At 46.8% G+C, this 18580-nt stretch overlaps 1 protein-coding gene and 1 long non-coding RNA gene across 3 annotated transcripts in view; one reads left to right on the top strand and one right to left on the bottom strand.

The window, feature by feature from the left end:
• Nucleotides 1-8792: 8792 nt before the first annotated feature.
• Nucleotides 8793-18580, bottom strand: part of ESRRB (estrogen related receptor beta) — an 87939-nt gene continuing 78151 nt past the window's right edge. Inside the window, exon 7 of the mRNA XM_040601382.1 lies at nt 8793-12867. Within this exon, the coding sequence (XP_040457316.1) occupies nt 12623-12867 (245 nt within the window). The 3' untranslated portion in view covers nt 8793-12622. The remainder of the gene's footprint in view (nt 12868-18580) is intronic.
• On the top strand, nt 12290-15567 carry LOC121091495. Of its 2 annotated transcripts, XR_005828948.1 has the most exons (3): nt 12290-12382; nt 13012-13113; nt 13804-15567. It is a non-coding gene; the product is annotated as an uncharacterized LOC121091495 (long non-coding RNA). The 2 variants fall into 2 exon arrangements; XR_005828947.1 differs by having other exon boundaries at nt 13012-15567.

Genomic DNA, 18580 nt, shown 5'->3' with positions numbered 1-18580 from the left:
CCTGTGATTCTAATTTTACTTGGTAATTCAACCAATTTACCTGGTTCAAAGTAAAGCTCAGTGGTCTGTGACTTTCCAGCTCACCCCATATGCCTTTTTTTAGAACAACTTAGAGCATTTGCTACCCTTCATTACTCCAGCAGAAAGCTGATTTTAATGAGGCAATTCATGTTTTTAGCAGCTCAGCCACTTCCATCCCAAACTCCAACAGATCTCTTGGTTGTATATGGTACATGGTCCCGATAGCTTGTTATTTAGCAGTTTCTTCCAGCACTTGCTCTCCTGACACTTCAGTCTCAGAAGGTGTCTCACCTTCATTACTTGGAAAGGGTAATTCTGGGAGAGAGGTCTCTCCAGCATGTCTTTCTCTGGTACAGCCTGGCACAGAGAAGGACTCTCTTTTGATGCCTGGGTAAGTACTTGCCCTTAAGGCCTGCTTCTCCAAAAGATACTTTGTGTGCTGCAGCAACACTTACAGCCACCTCTTCCCCATAAAGAGAAGTACTAGGAACACATGGACGCGGAGCAGGAGGGACCCTGTGGCTCACACAGGTGTGTGCAGGTTGAGCTGCTTTTCACAGGTAACCGTAGCTTTTGCTGCCGTACATCTTGCTGGGAAGCAGTCCCAGAACTTCCTTACTCTGAATCTAATGCCCCTCATTCCCTCTGCTTTGGACTCCTTGCTCCTGGCTACCAAAACCCAGGTTTGGGATAGGTTGAATTCTGCTTCTCAGCCAAAGAGATGATGATTCCCAGAGAACAGAGCATGAGGTGAACGTATGGGGAAATCTCTTGCTGGTGGGGAAAATATCTTTCAGCTTTTCTGTTGGCGTTGAAGAGTGCTAGTCTCTGCCTGCCTCGTTCAGGTGGACTTTTCTCATCCTGCCCGATATTACTGTCCCATCTAGAAGTACAGAATATGTAGTAAAAAGACATAATAGCTGCCTGTCACTCCTGCTGTATGCGGCGGTCTGATTCAACTTCATTGATGTCTTCAGGAAATCTTCAGCTTCATTGGCGCCGAAGCTCTGAATTGATACATTCTCCCTTGCACTACGTATTTTTCCTTCCCTTTCTTTCCCTGCCTCTACTTGCAAACCAGGAGAAATCATCCAAGATTCATTCTAGGAAGAGAAGGAACAGAGCAGTCATATTGAGGGCTAGGGTGAGGAACAAGGTGACACTGGTGTTTTCCATTGTTAATGGTTGCTTCTCTCTTCCTCTGTCAGGAGCATGTTGGCCTCCCACCTACGTGCTGCACTCTCACTGATGCGTGGGCTCATAGTGAAGGTAGGGCAAAAATCTTCATGCCTGTGTCATCGTTTCCTTCTAGGCTGGTGAATGGAAAACAGGCAGTAAAGCTAGTTATGTCAACTAGTTAGGGAACAAACTGTATCACATTTTCTTATCTTTGTCATCCTCCTCTCACTCTTTCTCCTGGAAAGCTCAAAATACATCTGAGCACAAAGTCAGGAACCTTCCTAGTCATGAGAAACGATCCAGCAGAAACAGGTGGTACCTATGGTGTGGACTGGCAGGGCAATAATATTATGCCCATGTCTCTTCCCTCCCATGAAGAAGTGGAGGTTAGGGACTGTGAATGGAGAGGAGTAACAGAAGAGAGATTATTTTTTCAACCTGCTTAGCAGCAAGTGTGAAGCATAAAGTGAACTGCAAAAGGTGGTTGACTCCTCAGCCAAGTCTGAAGCACAGACATACTGAGATGCTGCTTAACGTTCTTTTTTGTGTTATCATTATATAGGTTTTTTTTCCTCTCCTTTTTGTTTCAAAGCTACTACAAGTTCCCAGCTTGCTGGGTAGCTAGTTACCTGAAAAGTGCTCACGGAGGGGATGATGATGTCATTTCTGAATCGTGACTGGGAAGTCACCAGGACACTTTCATGAAGGACATCTAGCCAGCTGCGCTCACCTTGTGAAGCACTGTCCCAGTGCAGGTTAGCCCTTGGCGTATCACAGCTGAGTCACCACTGCTCATAGACGTAGCCCGGGCAGTTTCTGTTGCTGTTTCTGCTCTTTGACTCTGTTGATCTTTGTAAAGAGTGATGCTTGTCTGCCGGGTGAGCAATTCATGCTGTGGAGGGTTCAGGGCCAGACTCAGTGTGCTGTGGTGACCCGTGTGAGAATAAATGTAACCAGCAGAGTGTGAAACCTGGTACCAAGGAGGTGGCAGCATTCGTACTTAGTATGGCATCTCACTGACAGCTTGGGGGCGATTTATTTATTCCTTGTATCGGGATAAATAACGTGCACAGCAGTCAGGCAGCTGTAGGCAGCCTAGTGCTATCTTTGTGAGAGTCCAGAGGACTGACAGGAGCAACTTAGCAACATGCTCTGGGGCACAGGACAATCACAAGCTTTGGAATGAGTCATTGATGCCCCGTTTTGTGGACACGTTCCATGTGAAAAGCAAAAAACAAAGGCAGATCTCGAGTCTTGGTCCAAGCTGATTCAGCCAACGCAGTAATGAGTTGTTCTGCCCAGAATTTGCGAGGGCCCAGGCATCACTTATCTGAGGTTTCAGCCACTTTTTAGGACCTATTTATTTGCAAGCAACATGCCCTGGGGAAGAAGAGGCGAGCCAGGAGCCTGCTTTGCGTACGGCTCCACGTGCTGGGCAGCGGGGCCGCCCAGCGCAGCAGGTCTCACCGAGCTCAGGGCGCGCTCCGGGTGTGAAGCTTTTCCTCCTCTCACACGGTTCTACTCTGCCTCAGCGCAGGCTGGCAGGCTCAGGGGGGATCTGCAAAATGGGGTCATGTTTGCTTTTTATAATTTAAAATTTTACGTAAGGTTCTCATAGTTACAATAATGACCTTATCCTTTTTTAAACCCCCCAAATCTCATTCGCCTGTTTACTGAGGTTTTGTTTATCCTTTGCCCGTTTACAGCTGATAGCGTACACGGAGTCCAGGCATTTTCTTTTTCTTTTGAAAAGGGAAGGCGGTCTATTGATTCAAGGAAGTTGAATGTATGTCCAGGCTTTGCTCTCTCTTTTTGACTGCTTGTTTCACTCACGGTTGTACTCCTGGGCACACTTTGAAGGTGCTGAAGATTTATTTGCGAAATGTTTTTATTGTCTGTGATCATTGAGTGTGAAAGTGGTGGTGTTTCTGTAATTGCTGTAACTCAGTTTGGGTTAATAACTGTTTTGCCGAGAGAACACAGCATCATGGGGAACGCAGCTTTTCTAGCTGAGCGCTGGCAACCCCACACATCGCTGTGCACTGCCCTGCTGCACGGCCGGGCTGGCTCACCCAGGCAGGATTTTGGGGTTCTCTTGAGTTGTGCGGTGGAGCCTGAGGTGAGCATCCTATGTCACTGATTTGGCATAGCTTGTCTAATTAATTAGAGGTGCTGCAGAAGCTGCCATGATCTAGTCTGACTGTGGACTGTGTCCCAGCCTTGTACTTCATTCCTGTCTGCAAATATAAGCTTGAGAACGAAGGGGAGGGATAACGTGGCCGAAATGGCAAGTAACAGTGCCGTTTTGCACGTGCCCTCCCCTCGCTCTGGTGAGGGTCACTTCGGTGGCATCGCATTCCTGGCGGGAAAGGGCTGGAGAGCCAGGACATCTTGCAGAGCCTCAGCAATGGGAAACAATAAACATTGTTAACTGGGGTGACCCTCCTTCCAAGTGGGAAGGTATCTGGAACAGTGAGATGGCTGCTAGCCGCAGGGGCCTTGTTTTTAAAAAAAGGGATGTGGAGCATCTCGATGTGGTCAGCTGCCACAGGGGACTGCATATTCATGGGTGGCATCCCCACCCACGTGGGCGGTGTGCCAGAAACAGGGCAGAAAGAGAGACTACCACAGCAGTGTAGAAACAAAAATGCATCAAGGATTAGCCCGGGAAACAGGCTGGATCATAGCAGGTGCCCCATCATGAGAAATGGTAGGTTGTGCTGGAAAGAAGAAACGTGTGGAAGCAGCAGCAGCGATAGGATTTTCTGCAGCTAGAAAAAGTGAATCTGAGCTAGAAGTGCTCAAGGCAGTGGAAGAGGTGGGGTTAGCACCCCAAAAAGCTGATGCTTGTGCTAATGCTGTTCCCATAAGCATCACTCCCGTAAGACACTGCTGAATTTTTATGATGCGATGACAAAAACAATGGGGGAAATAAGTGCTTACCCCAGGCTTGGTTACAAGGGTTCATTAGGCTGAAAAATATCTGATGAAATTGTACTTCCTAACACTGACCCAAAGGATCATTGATTTGTAGTAGCATTAACCACTGACAAAAAATATAAACAAGAGTTTGGTTAATGTGTTTGAGTTTAATAATGTAAATGGTAATAGAAAATTACTTGCAGCATTGACTTCTTTCAGTATTGCGATGGAAAAGAATTTACAATGCTGGAAACATAATTATTGAAGGTGATTATAATTTTGGCTTCAGTTAAATCGTTTTCCTTCCAAATGTAACACTCTCCACTCCAATGAGATTATTCATAACTTATGTATTGCACTTGACTTAATTGGCATATGGTGTAAATTAACCCCTCTCAAAAACATGATTTATGTGCTTTGTTCTAACCGATCTATTAAATGCAGCCTTGTTTTGTGTTGATTCTTGCCAATTTAGGTAAAGTGATTTCATTTTGCTCTGTCCTGGCTTCTTCTTATCTGATTGCTGCCCTGCCTTTTATTATTCAACAATTGCAGTTATGTTGGGGATGTGTGATAAAGATTATTGAGATGTAATGCCAGTTTCTTGAAATCAGAGAACAAAATGTATAATAATTGCATTCATCAAAATAATGGATTGGATTCTGAGACTTTTTATAGAATGGTCAATGTGCTGATTTTAAGCATTTAGAAAAGCAAGAGTTTGGTATTTCTGAATTAAGCAAGCTGGGATTTCTGAACAGAAATCAGCTGCTGCTTGTGCAGTAGGAAAGAATACATTTTAAAAATTCTTTTATTCAATACATCAAGGAATGCATTAAACTCTTCAGTTTTTAAAACACTCATTTGTGTTATAATAAAAGAATTATATCAGAGAATGGCCAAGGTGCCTTTTTAGGTTCCTCTGTTTGTTTCAGATGGATGAAAAGGAGAAAAAAGGTCTATTGGGGAAAAGGCCGTATCCATGTAAAGGAGGAAGGGTTCCAATCTGTTATTGTTATTAATGTTAGGAAAATATGGATTAAATAGGCTAATCTTGTTTCTAAGCTATTTTGAAGGTAAATGTGAACTCCAGTAGTGCTGTGAATGAAAGCGTAACAAAGAGATGCAATGAGCGTGTGTGTTTGTGTGTAGATAGCTACAGAAAGAGAGGTCTGTATCTGTCTTTGTATCTCAGATAGGGACCAGGTTTTTGTACTTGTCTTTAAAGCATCAAGATCAAGTGGTGGAAGGCAGCCATTTGCCTTTCTCATTATCACATTTTCCGAACTTAACTGGTGCAATGCATAGCCAGTGAAAGGAGTAAGGCTGGCAGCTCTGCTTCCTGAAAATAAATGGCTGTGGGTGAAATCAGGAGACCTAGAAGATGGTGAGTGGCAGGGAAAAGTGAGCAGGGGACTGTTTGTTTTGTTTTCTAATACAAGCTGTAGGAGCATGACATAGGATGAGCTGATGGCATGTTCAGAACAGGCAAAGGAGATACTTCTTTGAGTCGTGAGCCATGGAACTCACTGCTGCAGGATGCTGTGAGAACGGTTGTTGTGGTTGAAAGCTGGACTGAGGAAATTCATGTAAGAAAAAATCATTGGGGTGTTCAATGCAAAGGCCTCGTCTGTAGCTCAGGCAGTCTTTGATCCTTAAATCGCTTGGAGACTTCATTATACCTCCTTGCCCTGTTTTTATGTTCTTCTCTGGTCATCTGCTTCTGGGCACTTTAGCAGAGGCGGGGAACTGGCCTAAACGGGTCTCTGGTCTGAACCAATACAGCTGTCTCCACATGTGCTATGTGTGCTGCCAGGAGATGGTTGCAGTCAGCGTGACTGGTTAGATTTACGAAGGGCTTGTTGAAGCATTGAAGTCTGTAGCCAGTCTGTGATGTGTCAGTGGTAGCCATTGTCCGCCCTCTCAGTTTTTCATGCTTTGAGCCTTTGGCCAGTTCTGATCTTTCCTCTGACTTCATTCCTACTTATAATTATTTGGATGCTGCTACTCCCAGAGCTGAAGACTTTTCTAGCCTCACCCAAGCCCCATGGAAGGAAGCACACAAAGACCAGACAGACGCATGATGGGCCTCTCAAAGCTGATTAGCACTAATGTAAGGAGACTTGCTGGCTGCAGTTCTTTTGGAGCCAAGGACGCTGGTTTTGGCTGGCTGGCAGCAGTGGTTTGGGTCAGGGCTGTTGTGTTTTGTTGAACCATCTTGTGCTTTCCAAACCCAACTTGCATTAGTTGCTTCTTAGCCTCTGTCTCTTCCAGCCGCCCCAGCGCACTGCCAGGTTAGTCCTCCTGCTCCCCAGAGGCAGGTGTTCAGGCTTTGCTCGTGGTGTCATCTCAAACTGGTTGCAACGGGAGAGAATGTTTTTGTAAAAACAGCCAGGCACACAGCACCACCTCTCCAGCTTTCTGTGACTGGAAAGTTGAAGGCTGAAGTTTTCTGTACATCAGCTAACGTTTGCTTTGATACCCTGTATGATACCTTAGCCTGAAAGCAAAAAATCTTGTTGGTTTTCATTTTGTTTTGTGTGCGGGTAGCCACAAACAACTACTGCAATCATGTTTTAACAGGTGCAGCTTAAGAACATATCCCAGCAGTTAAACATGCCTTTAATTTGGGGGAGAGAAACATATTTAGAGAACACAAAGAAACCTCCTTCCCTCTCCAGCTAATCAGAGAAAAATAGAGTATTTTTCTATTATTTCCTGTGAAGCTCTTCTGTAGGAGGCAATGTCAGGCTGTCCTCAGTTTCTCCCAATCCTCGGTGTGCTTACTATAAAGACAGCCCCCTCCCCCCCTTTTTTTTCTTAATTCCAGTGTGAGCGAGCAATAGTATCGGAAGTAAGGAAAGCCTTGGAAAACCTAGGCAAAGGAGAAGGGTGCCCAGGAAATGTAAGGAAGGCAGTGCCACTGCAGGGGCAAGGGACCAAGGAAAGGTCACCTCCCTTGAACGGTGTCTGAAGAGACCTTTGGGGCCCGGGCGCTCTGGAGTCCCCTGGCTACCCTTGCCAATCCCTTGGCGGCAGCAGCTCCCATGCCACGTAAAATTTTCAGAACCCCCAAACCTGCTCTGCCTTCCGCAAAGCCACAGTCAGACCGCCCCTGCGCTATATTTAATCCAAAGCAAAGTCTGATTTGAAGTCCTGCTGTGGTGGCCAAAGCCAAACCTTCCGTGAATGGATAGAACGTCCAGAGGACCAAGCACCCCGTGCCGATGGGCTCGGGGGGGGGGGGGGGACACTGAGTGTGAACTTGGGAAGGGCTTGTGGCGGGTCAGAGGCTGCGCCTGTCACAGTCAGAGGGGTGGTGGCTGCGGGGTTGTGAGTAGCTGTTGTATGCGTAGAAGCCCCCCGTGGTGCTTCACCTCCCTCTCCAGCTCTGCGCTCATCTTGTTTTTTCATTCAAGCTCATTTCTAGCCCATGGCCTTTCCTACTGGCCACCACTCATCCAGCCACCTCCTCCTCCTGAGGGCAGGCTGGGAGGCCTCTTGGTTGCCTGGTTTAGCCGCCTCATCCCTGTGAGCACCGTTGCCTGGGAGGACTGTAGCAGCGTTGGCCGAGTCGAGGCATGGGGAGATGGTGGTGCTTACGCAGGGTGTGGTGCTGTCTATGCTCAATAGATTCGGAGGCAGAATAAAAACCTGGGGTCCTTGTTTCTCACGTCTCTGCCCCGATTACCCCAGTGTGTTTCCTTCTGCTTTCTCAAGCAGACTTGAGCTTGCCCTCTGGCACCGCCTGAACAGCAGCTCAATGCAAATGCCATGACTTCAGCACTTGCACCCACTATAAAGCGCTGGACAGCTGCTGTAATACTTGCAACATTCATGATGTCACTGTTGGGTTTAAGCCAGTGGTCTATTTTATGATTAGAAATTTTGTTTTTTCACTGGAACAATGTCAAAGCTTTTTCATTGCTAGCTCGTGTTTATTCCCTGCACCAGTGAAGTGCTGAATGCGGGGAGAAAACAAGTGAGTGGCAGAAACGGACCAGTCCGTGACAACAGTGCCTAACAAGTCCTTAGCAAAGCTAATCTCACAGAAACTCAGAAATCTGCTGAGATTTTTTTCCTGGATATGCGAAAACACCAAATTAGCGTTTCTAAAGTGAGCAGGCTGGGGCTCTCCTCCCCTTTCGCGCAAGCACAGCTCATCCCTTCCCCCAGCCCAGCCTGTCTGTGGGACTACATGCATCCCGAGGGACAAAACAAGCAGCCCCTAAACACAATAAACATTACTCTGTCTGGGTTAGTTTTTACATTTCTGTGTTTTATTTCTTGTTTTGTTTGAAATGACCTGTACCACAAGAATACAATTTATTTAACAGGTTTTATCTTTTTTTTTTTTTTTTTTTTTTTTTTTTAAGGAGCAGATAATAGTTAAGTAGATACTGTTTATTTCACTGACTGCCTATAACTCCCTGCATCATTCTCACAGCCTCTGTCTCTCTGGCTTCTCCACATAACCCAGCCACAAGAACAACAGAGTGGCCTTTGGCCATATGATTGATTATAGCTTGTGGATACAAAGTGGAAGCTCTTTTTCTCAGCTCCAATTGGTAATAAAAGCTCAACAAGTTACATTCTAGGGTCTTAATGACTTTCCCCTCTAATAGCTGCTTACATGTTTCTGGTGCAGCATGTTGTATTTTATATATTTGTAATACTTTAAAAAAAAAAAAAAAAAAAGGATGACATAGCTTACAGAGAGAAAAATAATGCCCCCTTAGCATGAGCAATACTGCAAGGTTCTGATTGTTGTGGGGGTGTTTCTTGTAGCTTCACAGTTTTGCTGCGAGGTGTAATGCCCAAGTTTCCCCAGAAACCTAATTCTGTGTGGTATTTTACCTTGTCTTTTAATTGATCCCCATGAAATTTGTTTTGCGTTACAGGCCTGATACTGCTGTTCCCAGAGAAGAATGTGCCCAAAACAGAAGAGCTGGTCATTTGGGAAGAAGTGCCTTTTGTAGCAGCTGACAGGTATGTGGTTTCTGTTACCCACACATGCAAATCAGGGGCTGGAGCTACTTTTACCATAGTTGCTGGACATGGGCTTCGTGCTTATTCACTGTCACCGATACACTTACCTCTATTGCTTTTCTTTAAGTCATAGAGCCCAGTTGTGTCCCAAGGCTCAAGCTCCATCACCTTTTGCCCCATGCAGAAGGACAGCTGTATGGCACTGACGCTGTGACTCCTGTATTACAAATGAATGACACGCAGAGCACTGACCCAGCACCCCTTTCCTAGTTCACGTCTCAGCTTCCCCATCCCCAGATTTTTTTGTAAGAGACTGTGAACATTCAAAGACCTAGGCAGTTGCTGAAGCCCCACTTCCTACTTAAAAGCGCACTGAGAGGACTACACTAAGATGTTACCTTTCTCTGCAAGCCCAGCTCGCTGCGTAGCTGGACGTGCTCCTTGCTTGTGGCAGCATGATAGCACTAGTGACGCACAGCAGATTAGAGTAACTGGGAAGGGGTGTATGTGTTTCCTGCACTGGTCTGAAGGGCCCAAGAGACCTGACCTGGTTCCCAATTTCAGACGGTACAAGCCTTTTAGGGGTTAAATCTAGACAGGTGTTTCTGTCCCAGTTCCTGGGGAAGAGTTTGTATTCCTTGCTTAAAGAGATTAATATATGCTAATTACTGCCTGGTTCAGTTCCCATCCTATTTCAGAAGCAATGCAAAAATTTCCAGGCATATTATCTTCAAGCAACGGGGGGATATCCAGATGGGCTCCAAGGTTATACAGCTATAATGCAGAAAGAAGGTCCCGGAAAAAAATGCATTTGGTATCTTTATGTTGTTCTGCCAAGGCAGGAATTGCCTCCCTACCATAGCCCTCTAAATAGCCAGCTTCTAGCCCACAGACACTGCTAACTCGGCAGCTCTCCATAATCAAACTAGTTTTGTAGCTAGTTCTCCCTCCCTGTTCTGGAAAGCAGGTCTGAGTTCAAATACAACAAAGCTGACAGATCCTTTCTTTTTCTCTTCCCCCTCCCGCCCTCCCCCCATACGTGACCTTTCCAGCCAGGGCCCAACAAAGTAAGAATTGCTTCTTGGGATCTTTTCAGCCCGCTTTGAGACAGCTGCCTTCGCACAGCAGGTCGGACACGATGTGCTGTGGCTGAGCTGGGTGGGACTTGGCAGGGAAGCAACAGTGGTCAAGTGAGTCAAACTTAGAGGTGATAGTGCAGCTCAGCACGTTTGTGAGAGCATTTATGCCGCAGCCAGAAAGAGTTGCCAGAGCGCAGCACATGGCAAGCTAGCTCTGTAGTGGTGGTGTGCATTTCACTTTGGTCCCCTGCAGTCACAGATGGGTACAGGGATCATGAGCACAACCAAAAGCCTCTCATTTTATCCCCAGCTGCCTCTGGGAGGGAGCTGGGGAGAGAAGCATAAATATCTGTTCAAAGCACAAGGCCACTGTGTAATTGCTACCGCTGTGAACATGGAAGCAGTCCCAGCTCCCATGTGCCTTCTGCCCCTCAGGTCTCTGTTGGTTTACTAATGTGCCTGAAGCAAGACTAAATTCCCTTATCTAGTGAGTACAACGTAAGTGAGAGTAGCGATGCCTGTGTACCGGAGGGAAAACTCAGAGGAGGCGGAACTGAACTAACCCAAGTACCAGGAGCGGCTGGCTACAGGAGCCGAGAGGTCAGCACCAGTTAGCAGCCCCAGGCTCCGAGCTAGCCTGGGCACGGTTCTGCAGCCCTGACAGCCCTGCTGTGACATACTCTGCTCCAGCAGAAAACAAGCACCCAGCATCTCCCTGATCACACGCCTCGGCCCTGTGGAAGGCTTCCTGCCAGGGGCATGTTACTCCTCTGCCACACCACCTTTCTCCTGGGTTAGGCAGGAAGGGACGGAAGCTTGAGGGGACCAGGCAGTAGAGCTACTGGTCTCTCAGCATAGATCGGAGGCTTTTTCTCACATCTACTGCCATGCCACTGACCACAAAACAGAAAATACATTCAGGTTTCATCAGCTCAGGCTGGCTCAAAACTAAGTGACCTAGAAAACAAAAATCTCAGAGAATGCCACCAGCCAGTTTTGTCAGTCACCCACATTCCCCTCTGGCTACTGGGAATGCAGCAGTTGCAGCTTAGGCAGCAGATCTAAACCAGGGTTTAGAGACAGCAGGAACCTGGTTACGTGAGACTAGTAAATGAACATTCCCCCACTTCTTCTCCCACCACCTCAGGGTCAGGTATTTGCTTTCCCATCTTACCAGGCCCAAGTATAATCTATGCTAGCTCTTCTGCTGCTGTTGAGGATAATGGGATGAGGCAGGGGAAGACGGTAGCTGGGACATCAGGGGTTTCATGCCACTCTCTAATTTATTTCCCTAGGCTGCCACAAAAAGCAATCTCTCAGGCTCAAGAGCTGCCTCCTCCAAAAAGCAGTGCCCTTGATTCCTAACTAACATTTGGCAATAAGCCTAAGTCGCTGTAGGGGCGAAGAGCCATCACTTTATTGAAGTCTATGAAAGCCCTGGTTCAGGTTGTATTTATACTTGGGCAGTAACCCTGCAGACAAAGCCCTGTGTTCTCTGCCACAAGGAGTAAGTGGGGAATGGCACTCAGCTGAGCTGAAGAGGCAGGTTTGATACACTATGGGGTGAAAAGTGTGGAAGAATTGTATGTAGTTAGCACCACATAGGAGAGGATGCAGAGATTATCAAGTCAACCCAGCACTGAAGCACAACATAGGGCTCTTTTCTCTTTTTCTTGCCGTCTGGGAAAGGAGACTTGCATTCCCCCGGGATATACATCCTACCTCTCCAGGGGCCTGCAGGGACTGTACATGGAAGGGACTAGCCAGGCGTAATGACACACTGTACAAGGGCGCAGAATATCTTACACAGTTAGGAGCATCTTTCCTGTAAGAAGTGGGGCCTGTATGTACAAGTGTTAGCTGTCACTAGAGGAGCTCGGAGGCAGCCATTCTGATCAGGAGAGGTCCGGCAGCGCTCTTCTCCAAAGGAGCATCTGCTCTATGGTTAGAGCCAGAAAGGTGACAAAAAGAAGGACCCTGGCTGCTTCCCTTTCTATCTGACCCCTCACAACACCAGCAGATAAAAGTTTATATTGACTCTATTCTTCCTCTTTTCCTGCTTCTGTCCCCCTGCCCCTCCAGCACTGGCGGAGGGAGCTGGGGAGCAGGCGGCCTGGACAGCGCTGAGAGCATCACTGCTCAGAGAGGCTGAGCCCCGATGACCGCCTCAACAAGTGCAAGAGCATATTCAGGTATTTCCCACAGAGAAAACAAACGAAAAAAACTGAAACAGGTGACTGATTAAAAGTTTCCCCCCTCCTGTACACGAAATTCTGCAGTCACGCCGGCAGATAGACATTAAATAATTCTTCCATAATAAATGATTGGAGATAAAAGCCGGCGGTGGCTGCTGCTGCTGTTTGGATTGCTCCATTGTCTGCATCTTTGTTTCTAGTTTGTTCCCCGGCCACTGTCGGCTGGCGCTGGGGCTGTCAGACCTTTGCCTCTAGCATTTCTAGGAAGAGTTTATGCATGGGAACCTTGCCCTGCAGTTTGATGCTGTAGAAGTGCTGCACAGCTTTGGCGGCTGTCTGCCGCAGGAGGGGCAAGGTCAGGAGCAGCTTGCCTGCTCGCCGGGGCTCCTCGTTGCGCTGACTCAGCTCGTAGTCCTGCAGGGCTTCGTGGAGAAGGTCCTGGAGTTTCTGCACTGCATCCATGTCTTCTATGTGCATGGAGTCTGAGGGGAGGGAGGAAAGACAGCAAACAGAGAAGTCAGACATGAGGAAGGAAATCCTTTATGGTCCTGAAACTAAAAATGCTTTCTTTCCTTCTCTTTCTCGTGTGGGGTTTTTGTTGTTGTTGTTTTGTTTTGTTTCTTAAGGGGATAAAAGCACCTTGCTGGCAGGTGTTGGTGCTGCTGTGATGTCTGGCATCAGCCCGAGGAGCTGGCCCTAGCAGTGCAGGGATGGCAAGGTTGCCCCAGGTAAGTGATACGTCGTGCCCTGTGTGCTGCCCATTTTGCCAGCCACCCCAAGGCTGTGCAGGGCCTTTGTGACTTGCACATTCACTTGCCCTCCGTGCTCCTTATGGGGAGAGTCACCCTGCAAGGGGCAGCAGCTGCTGTGCTGCCACTTGGGAGCAATCTCATTAAGAATAATTAACACTGCTATAGCGTTTCATCTGTCTAAACTGCCTAATTGCCGTGCAGCTGCTCAGGGTGTCAGCAAGACAGAAAAGCCCCAGGAGGTCACAACCACTGTGCCCAGGGGTGTTGCCAGCCCCACCTTTGTGCATATGCCCCTGTTTTCAGAGACTGCCAGCAGCTGCTCAGGGGCCTCCTGCTTCAGCAAAGGAAACCCGCCTTGCTCTGTTTCTGAGGCAAAGGTAGCTGGTAGTGACCCAGCCCGGGGCCGAGCTGGGGAACCCCAGCTGAACACAGGCTACCAAACTTGTGGGTAAGTCATGGTGATAGAGGGCAGCACCAAAGAGCAGAGATGTTAGATTAGAGAAGATCACCAGGCACAGCATCACTGACGATTTCCCCCCTTTTCATCTTGCTGGCACTAGCTTCTTTCTTACAACCCTGACAGAGCTGGAGACACCGTTACTTTGCCTTCATTGTTCAGACGCTTTTAACCGATACTGAACCCATTGATAAAGATTCCTCCCGCAGGGCAGTGAATTGGGAAGCAGCAGCAAGGGGACACAACGGCAAGCACGCATTCACCAATGCCGTTACGCTGCCTGCCCCTGGAGCCGGGCTTTGCAGTGTGGCAGTGCTCTGGCTCAGCCCACACACATGCAACACCAACATGAGGACATGGGTTCCTCGGTGTGGCAGCCGTGAAGGGGAGGAAAGCGGGCTGAAGTGCCAAGGTCTCTCTAGAAATATGTCATCTCTATGAAGAGCACAACACAAATTAAAGACTGTGAATTTCCTAAGATACAGATACAGTAAATGCTATTTATGATGCATGATTTATAAATATTTTCCCAACGGTTGTAATACTTATGTCTAGCAAGAAAGCTGTTTAAGAAGCTATTTAGAAGGACTGCACTAATTAGAGGATATTAAAGGATTGTATTTCCAAGAAGCCTAGTGAGAAAGGATTGTTCTTGCTGCATTTGCTTTTTTGTATCCAAAAGACCAAGCAAAGAAGCTCAGAGAAGGGTTAGGTGGTAATCGCAGTGACCTGAGCTAGCCACAGAGGCTGATTCTGAAAGGTAGGCAAGGAGAAGCATATTGCCACGTCAGTCTGGCAACTTCTTCCAGCCAGGTATCACCTCTGGAAAATATCCGTGCCCCATCCAGGAGTGGGACCTGTTTCCTGGCAAGTTGCAGAGGTCATTTTGGAGACTGGAAGTATGAAGAACTGGAGCTTGGAGAGAAATGTCCTCCAGCCCTTCTGTTTAACGTTCTTCTGGCTGGGGACACAAGGGGAGAAGAAAGTGCAGCCCATCAGAGCTTGCAGATCCCAGTGGGTGCCAGAAGCACCAGGCAATCAGCCATGCTTTGGGCCAAAGTGGGTGCTCTGCTTTTGGGTACTGATGCTGCTGTACGATAGAGAGAATCCCCAAACCCTGCCCTTCTGCTACCTAACTTCTGTAAGGTGATGAGACGTAACAGCACTAAATAACTAGACGTATATAGGGAAAAGAATTGGGGAAATAAAGACCAAAGCCCACCTCCCAACTCTGTGCTGGAAGAAGCTGAAAATTGGCAGCTGACTGCAAAAAATAAAATAACATTGCAGGATTCATTTCCTTGCAATCCATCAGTGAGCTGGTGTCGATGGCATTGATAAACTGTTAATTACGAAATCAATAGCTATGAATTTTTACAGCTGTCAGAGCACTGAGGTGAAGGGAGGCTGCCTGACCATGTCCCTGAGGGTCAGCTGGCCTAGAAGTCAGGCTTTGTGTCACGAGCCCTTCTCCAGTACTGCAGGCATGGGGTACAGGGCAGGTGTGAGAATGGACAAGGCCCACCACCTCCTCACCTAACTCTTTTCTTGCAGCTTCTGGCAGGAGCAGGAGGAGCAGGACCCATTAGTACAGAATTTGCTTCACATCCCCTTGCTAGATCCTGACTTTTGTTCACTTCATCTCAGCACTAAAAGGCACTGGGGCAGGGGTGTGTGGCGGGAAATAAGGTTTAAGCAGTCTGGGACGTCCTTAAATGAACATGTGCTGTATGCTAACCTGGAGAGCTTTCCAATACACAGGTTAATCAATTTGTATTCCTGAGGAAAGAGGACCTAGGCACGCCTAAGGAGGGACTGCTGGCTCCAAAGGGTAACAAATTCAGTCTACAGCACCCTTACCATGTCAGAAAAATGGGTGATCATATTGTTGGAACTTGCCTGCTGCTTTGGGCATTAAGGATTAATTACTCAGGTCTCTAAAATGCACTTAATAAAGACAGAGTTCGCTTGAATTATCTTTACCAGTCCCAGCAGGTGTGTCCTTGGTGCGTTACACTGAGGACTCAGATCAGCCACAGCTCTGGCAAGGTCAACCTATTGTCAGCTTCTCTAGTGAAGAGTGAGCGAGCTCCCACTTCTATTTTCATTTGTTTTAATTCTTGAATCAAAGAGTCAATATACACAGGACTGCATGGAATAGAGGAAAGTCCCTAGAAGCTGGCTTGCATAAGCAGTTACACCCAGCAAGAACAAGGGAAATTCAGGAATTTATCTATGTGGGAGGCAAGCAGGTCTAGGCAGCACAGGTGCTAATCTAAGTGCTCAGCTTTAAAACCTTGTCCCTGACACAAAGGAGCTGAAGCCTGGCCCAGAGGTAGTCTGCACTCCTCCCGTTTTGGAAATCAGCTGTTTGCACGCAAGCACATACATGCAGGCTTTCCATGTCAAAAATACACTAAAAAAAAATAAAATAACTTACATTAAAAGAATGTGAAGGTTACATTAGGAAAATACTTGCCCTATTTTAGCTTCCTTATGTGTGTGTTGTGAGAGGTTTTAATTACATAAAAAATAAGATCTTGTGCTTTCGTATGTTTCACTATGAATAACAAAGCAGGATGTTTGTGGATTATGCTCATACATAGCTGCACCTCCAGCTGCACTAGGAGAAACCAGTGGAATCAGAATGGATTTTCCCATCCAGCTGAGAACATGCTTTGGCCTGCGCCTCCTGACCCTTACCTTGCTTTCTTTCCTCCACAGTGCTGGAAGCAGAACCCCAAAGCAGCTGATGAGTGCTGGCTGTTCTGCTCTGTCTTTGCTCAGTGTTTCTCCACTCCTGACCCAGGCTGTCCCATAAGGCTTACCCTGGGCTTGGTCCTGAAAGCACAGAGCAGCATCAGCAGAGGGTGCTTCTGTTGCACTGTGAAGAACTTGACAGCGCCACGGCCCAGGTCCTGCCATGTCTCCGCTCACAGCATGGGCCAGATAAATGTCCCAGTGTGACACTTACCCTGTCACCCTGTCACAACCACTACCTTAGCACTCAGGCCTCTCTGAGGAGCCCTTCTCCCTGTTTAATCCTGTGACCTTCCTGGTAGACAGGAGGCTGGTTCTTTAACAAGAGTTGATTACATCGCCAAAAGCTGCAGTCCCACAGTCAAGGGAGGCCAGCCTTGGCCATCTGCCCATCCTGGTTCAGTGGCAAAGTGAAGGCAGCAATTAGAGCTAAAAAAGCAATATATGAGAAATTGAAAAAGGGAACTAGATAGCAATTTATATGAATCAGAAGTTATGAAGTGTAGAAAATCGATAAGGGAAGTGAAGGACATCGGAGGAAAATCCACGGCTGGAAGGGCTAAGGACAATAAAGAAGTTTTATAAATATTTAAGAAACAGAAGAAAAATGACCACTTGTAAGGGGGGCTCTTTTAACCTGCAGATTATTATACTATTAATAGCAGTGCAGAGGAGACAGAAGTCCTCAGTGAATATTTTTGGCCTGTTTAGAAAAAAAAAAAAAAGCGCATTATGTACCTGTGTTATATGAAGACTTCTTAGTCTCTGGTTTATGCAAGATGTCAGACATCTGTTAGGGACAAACTTCACAGAAATCAGCAGAGCTGGATAACCTGGCTTTAAGAGTTCTAAAATTGCTGGATGAGGCCCATCTAGGGCAGATTAATGATTAACAAATCTTGGTATTTTTGAGAAATTCAGGATGACTGGAAAAGTTCTAATGATGCACATATTTTCCTAGGTCTTATCTGATAATTTCCATGTTAGCCTGATGTGAACCAGGGCAAAATAAAGAAAAAAAAAATACTTGTATGACGATATTTAAGAGACACGTAGATGTGGCACTTAGGGACATGGTTTAGTGGTGCACTTGGCAGTGTTAGGTTAGTAGGGGAGTCTGTGATCTTAAAGGTCTTTTCCAACCTAAACAATTCTATGATTCTACTGCCAGTCAACACGACACTTTGGAGAGAGGTCTTGTCAAACAAACCTGATTTCATTCTCTGATGAGATTACAAGTTTGGTTGATAAAGTTAACTGCATAGATATATTAGACCGCCTTTTATAAGGCACTTGGCTTAGCACCACAGGACATTCTCATTAAAAAATTAGCACTATGCAATATCAATAAAGCACACTTTCAATTGATTAGTAACTGGCTAGATGACAGACCTCACAGTAGCTAACAGTGGTGAATCATTCCTGAAGGAGGAGTTTTCTAGTGGAAATCCACAGGGATCAGTAAAAACCCAGATGCTACTCAACATTTTTATCAATGAGCTGTAAGTAATTTCTTTCTTTTAAGTTGCTGCTGCTAAGTATGGATGGCAAAGAGGAACAGAGTGGTGTAAAATGGTGAGGGCAAGGCAGCCTCACAGCATTCTGGACCACCTGCTTGTGTGTTGAAGTAGGTATACTGAAGAAATATATCTATAGCCAAGGAATGCAACTATGGAACAGGAACTTTATCATGTCAGGTGTAAAAGGACCTGGGGTTGTACGACACAGCTCAGCAAAGACCAGTATCTGGAGGCTGAACTCAGGCAAACTGTTGTTAAGATATGGTGCCTTTCTTTTTTTTAAACTAAAAGAACGATTAATTATTAGAGTCAGCTGCCACGGAAGATGTAGATTCTGCCTCTTTTAATTCCTTCAACTTCACACGGGGTGTCTTTCTGGAGGGCGGCTTTAGCTAAACACAGATATTGGACTCGCTGCTGGGCTGTAAGGGTGAATTCTGTGGCCTGCACGATGCAGTTTGGCAAGGAGACCTTATGTGAGACAGTGAGACTCAAGGGATGTAGAGGGAGCCCTCGTCACACAGTAGCGTTAACAGCTTCCCTTTTGGAAGGGACTCCTGAGCAAATACGTGTCTGGCTTTTGTGCATGATCAGCGCAGCACACAGCACCTCTCCTGTCTCCCACAGCTTGCTGGATTGAGGGCTGCAGCCCTCCCCAGACTGAGATGGAAAGAACTGGGCTGAGGGCCCTGGCCTTTCTAATCCT

Source organism: Falco naumanni, chromosome 7, assembly GCF_017639655.2.
Source record: "Falco naumanni isolate bFalNau1 chromosome 7, bFalNau1.pat, whole genome shotgun sequence".
NCBI classification, from domain to species: Eukaryota; Metazoa; Chordata; class Aves; order Falconiformes; family Falconidae; genus Falco; species Falco naumanni.
Note: the sequence above shows the minus strand (reverse complement) of the source record. Positions and strands in the feature narration are given on the sequence as shown.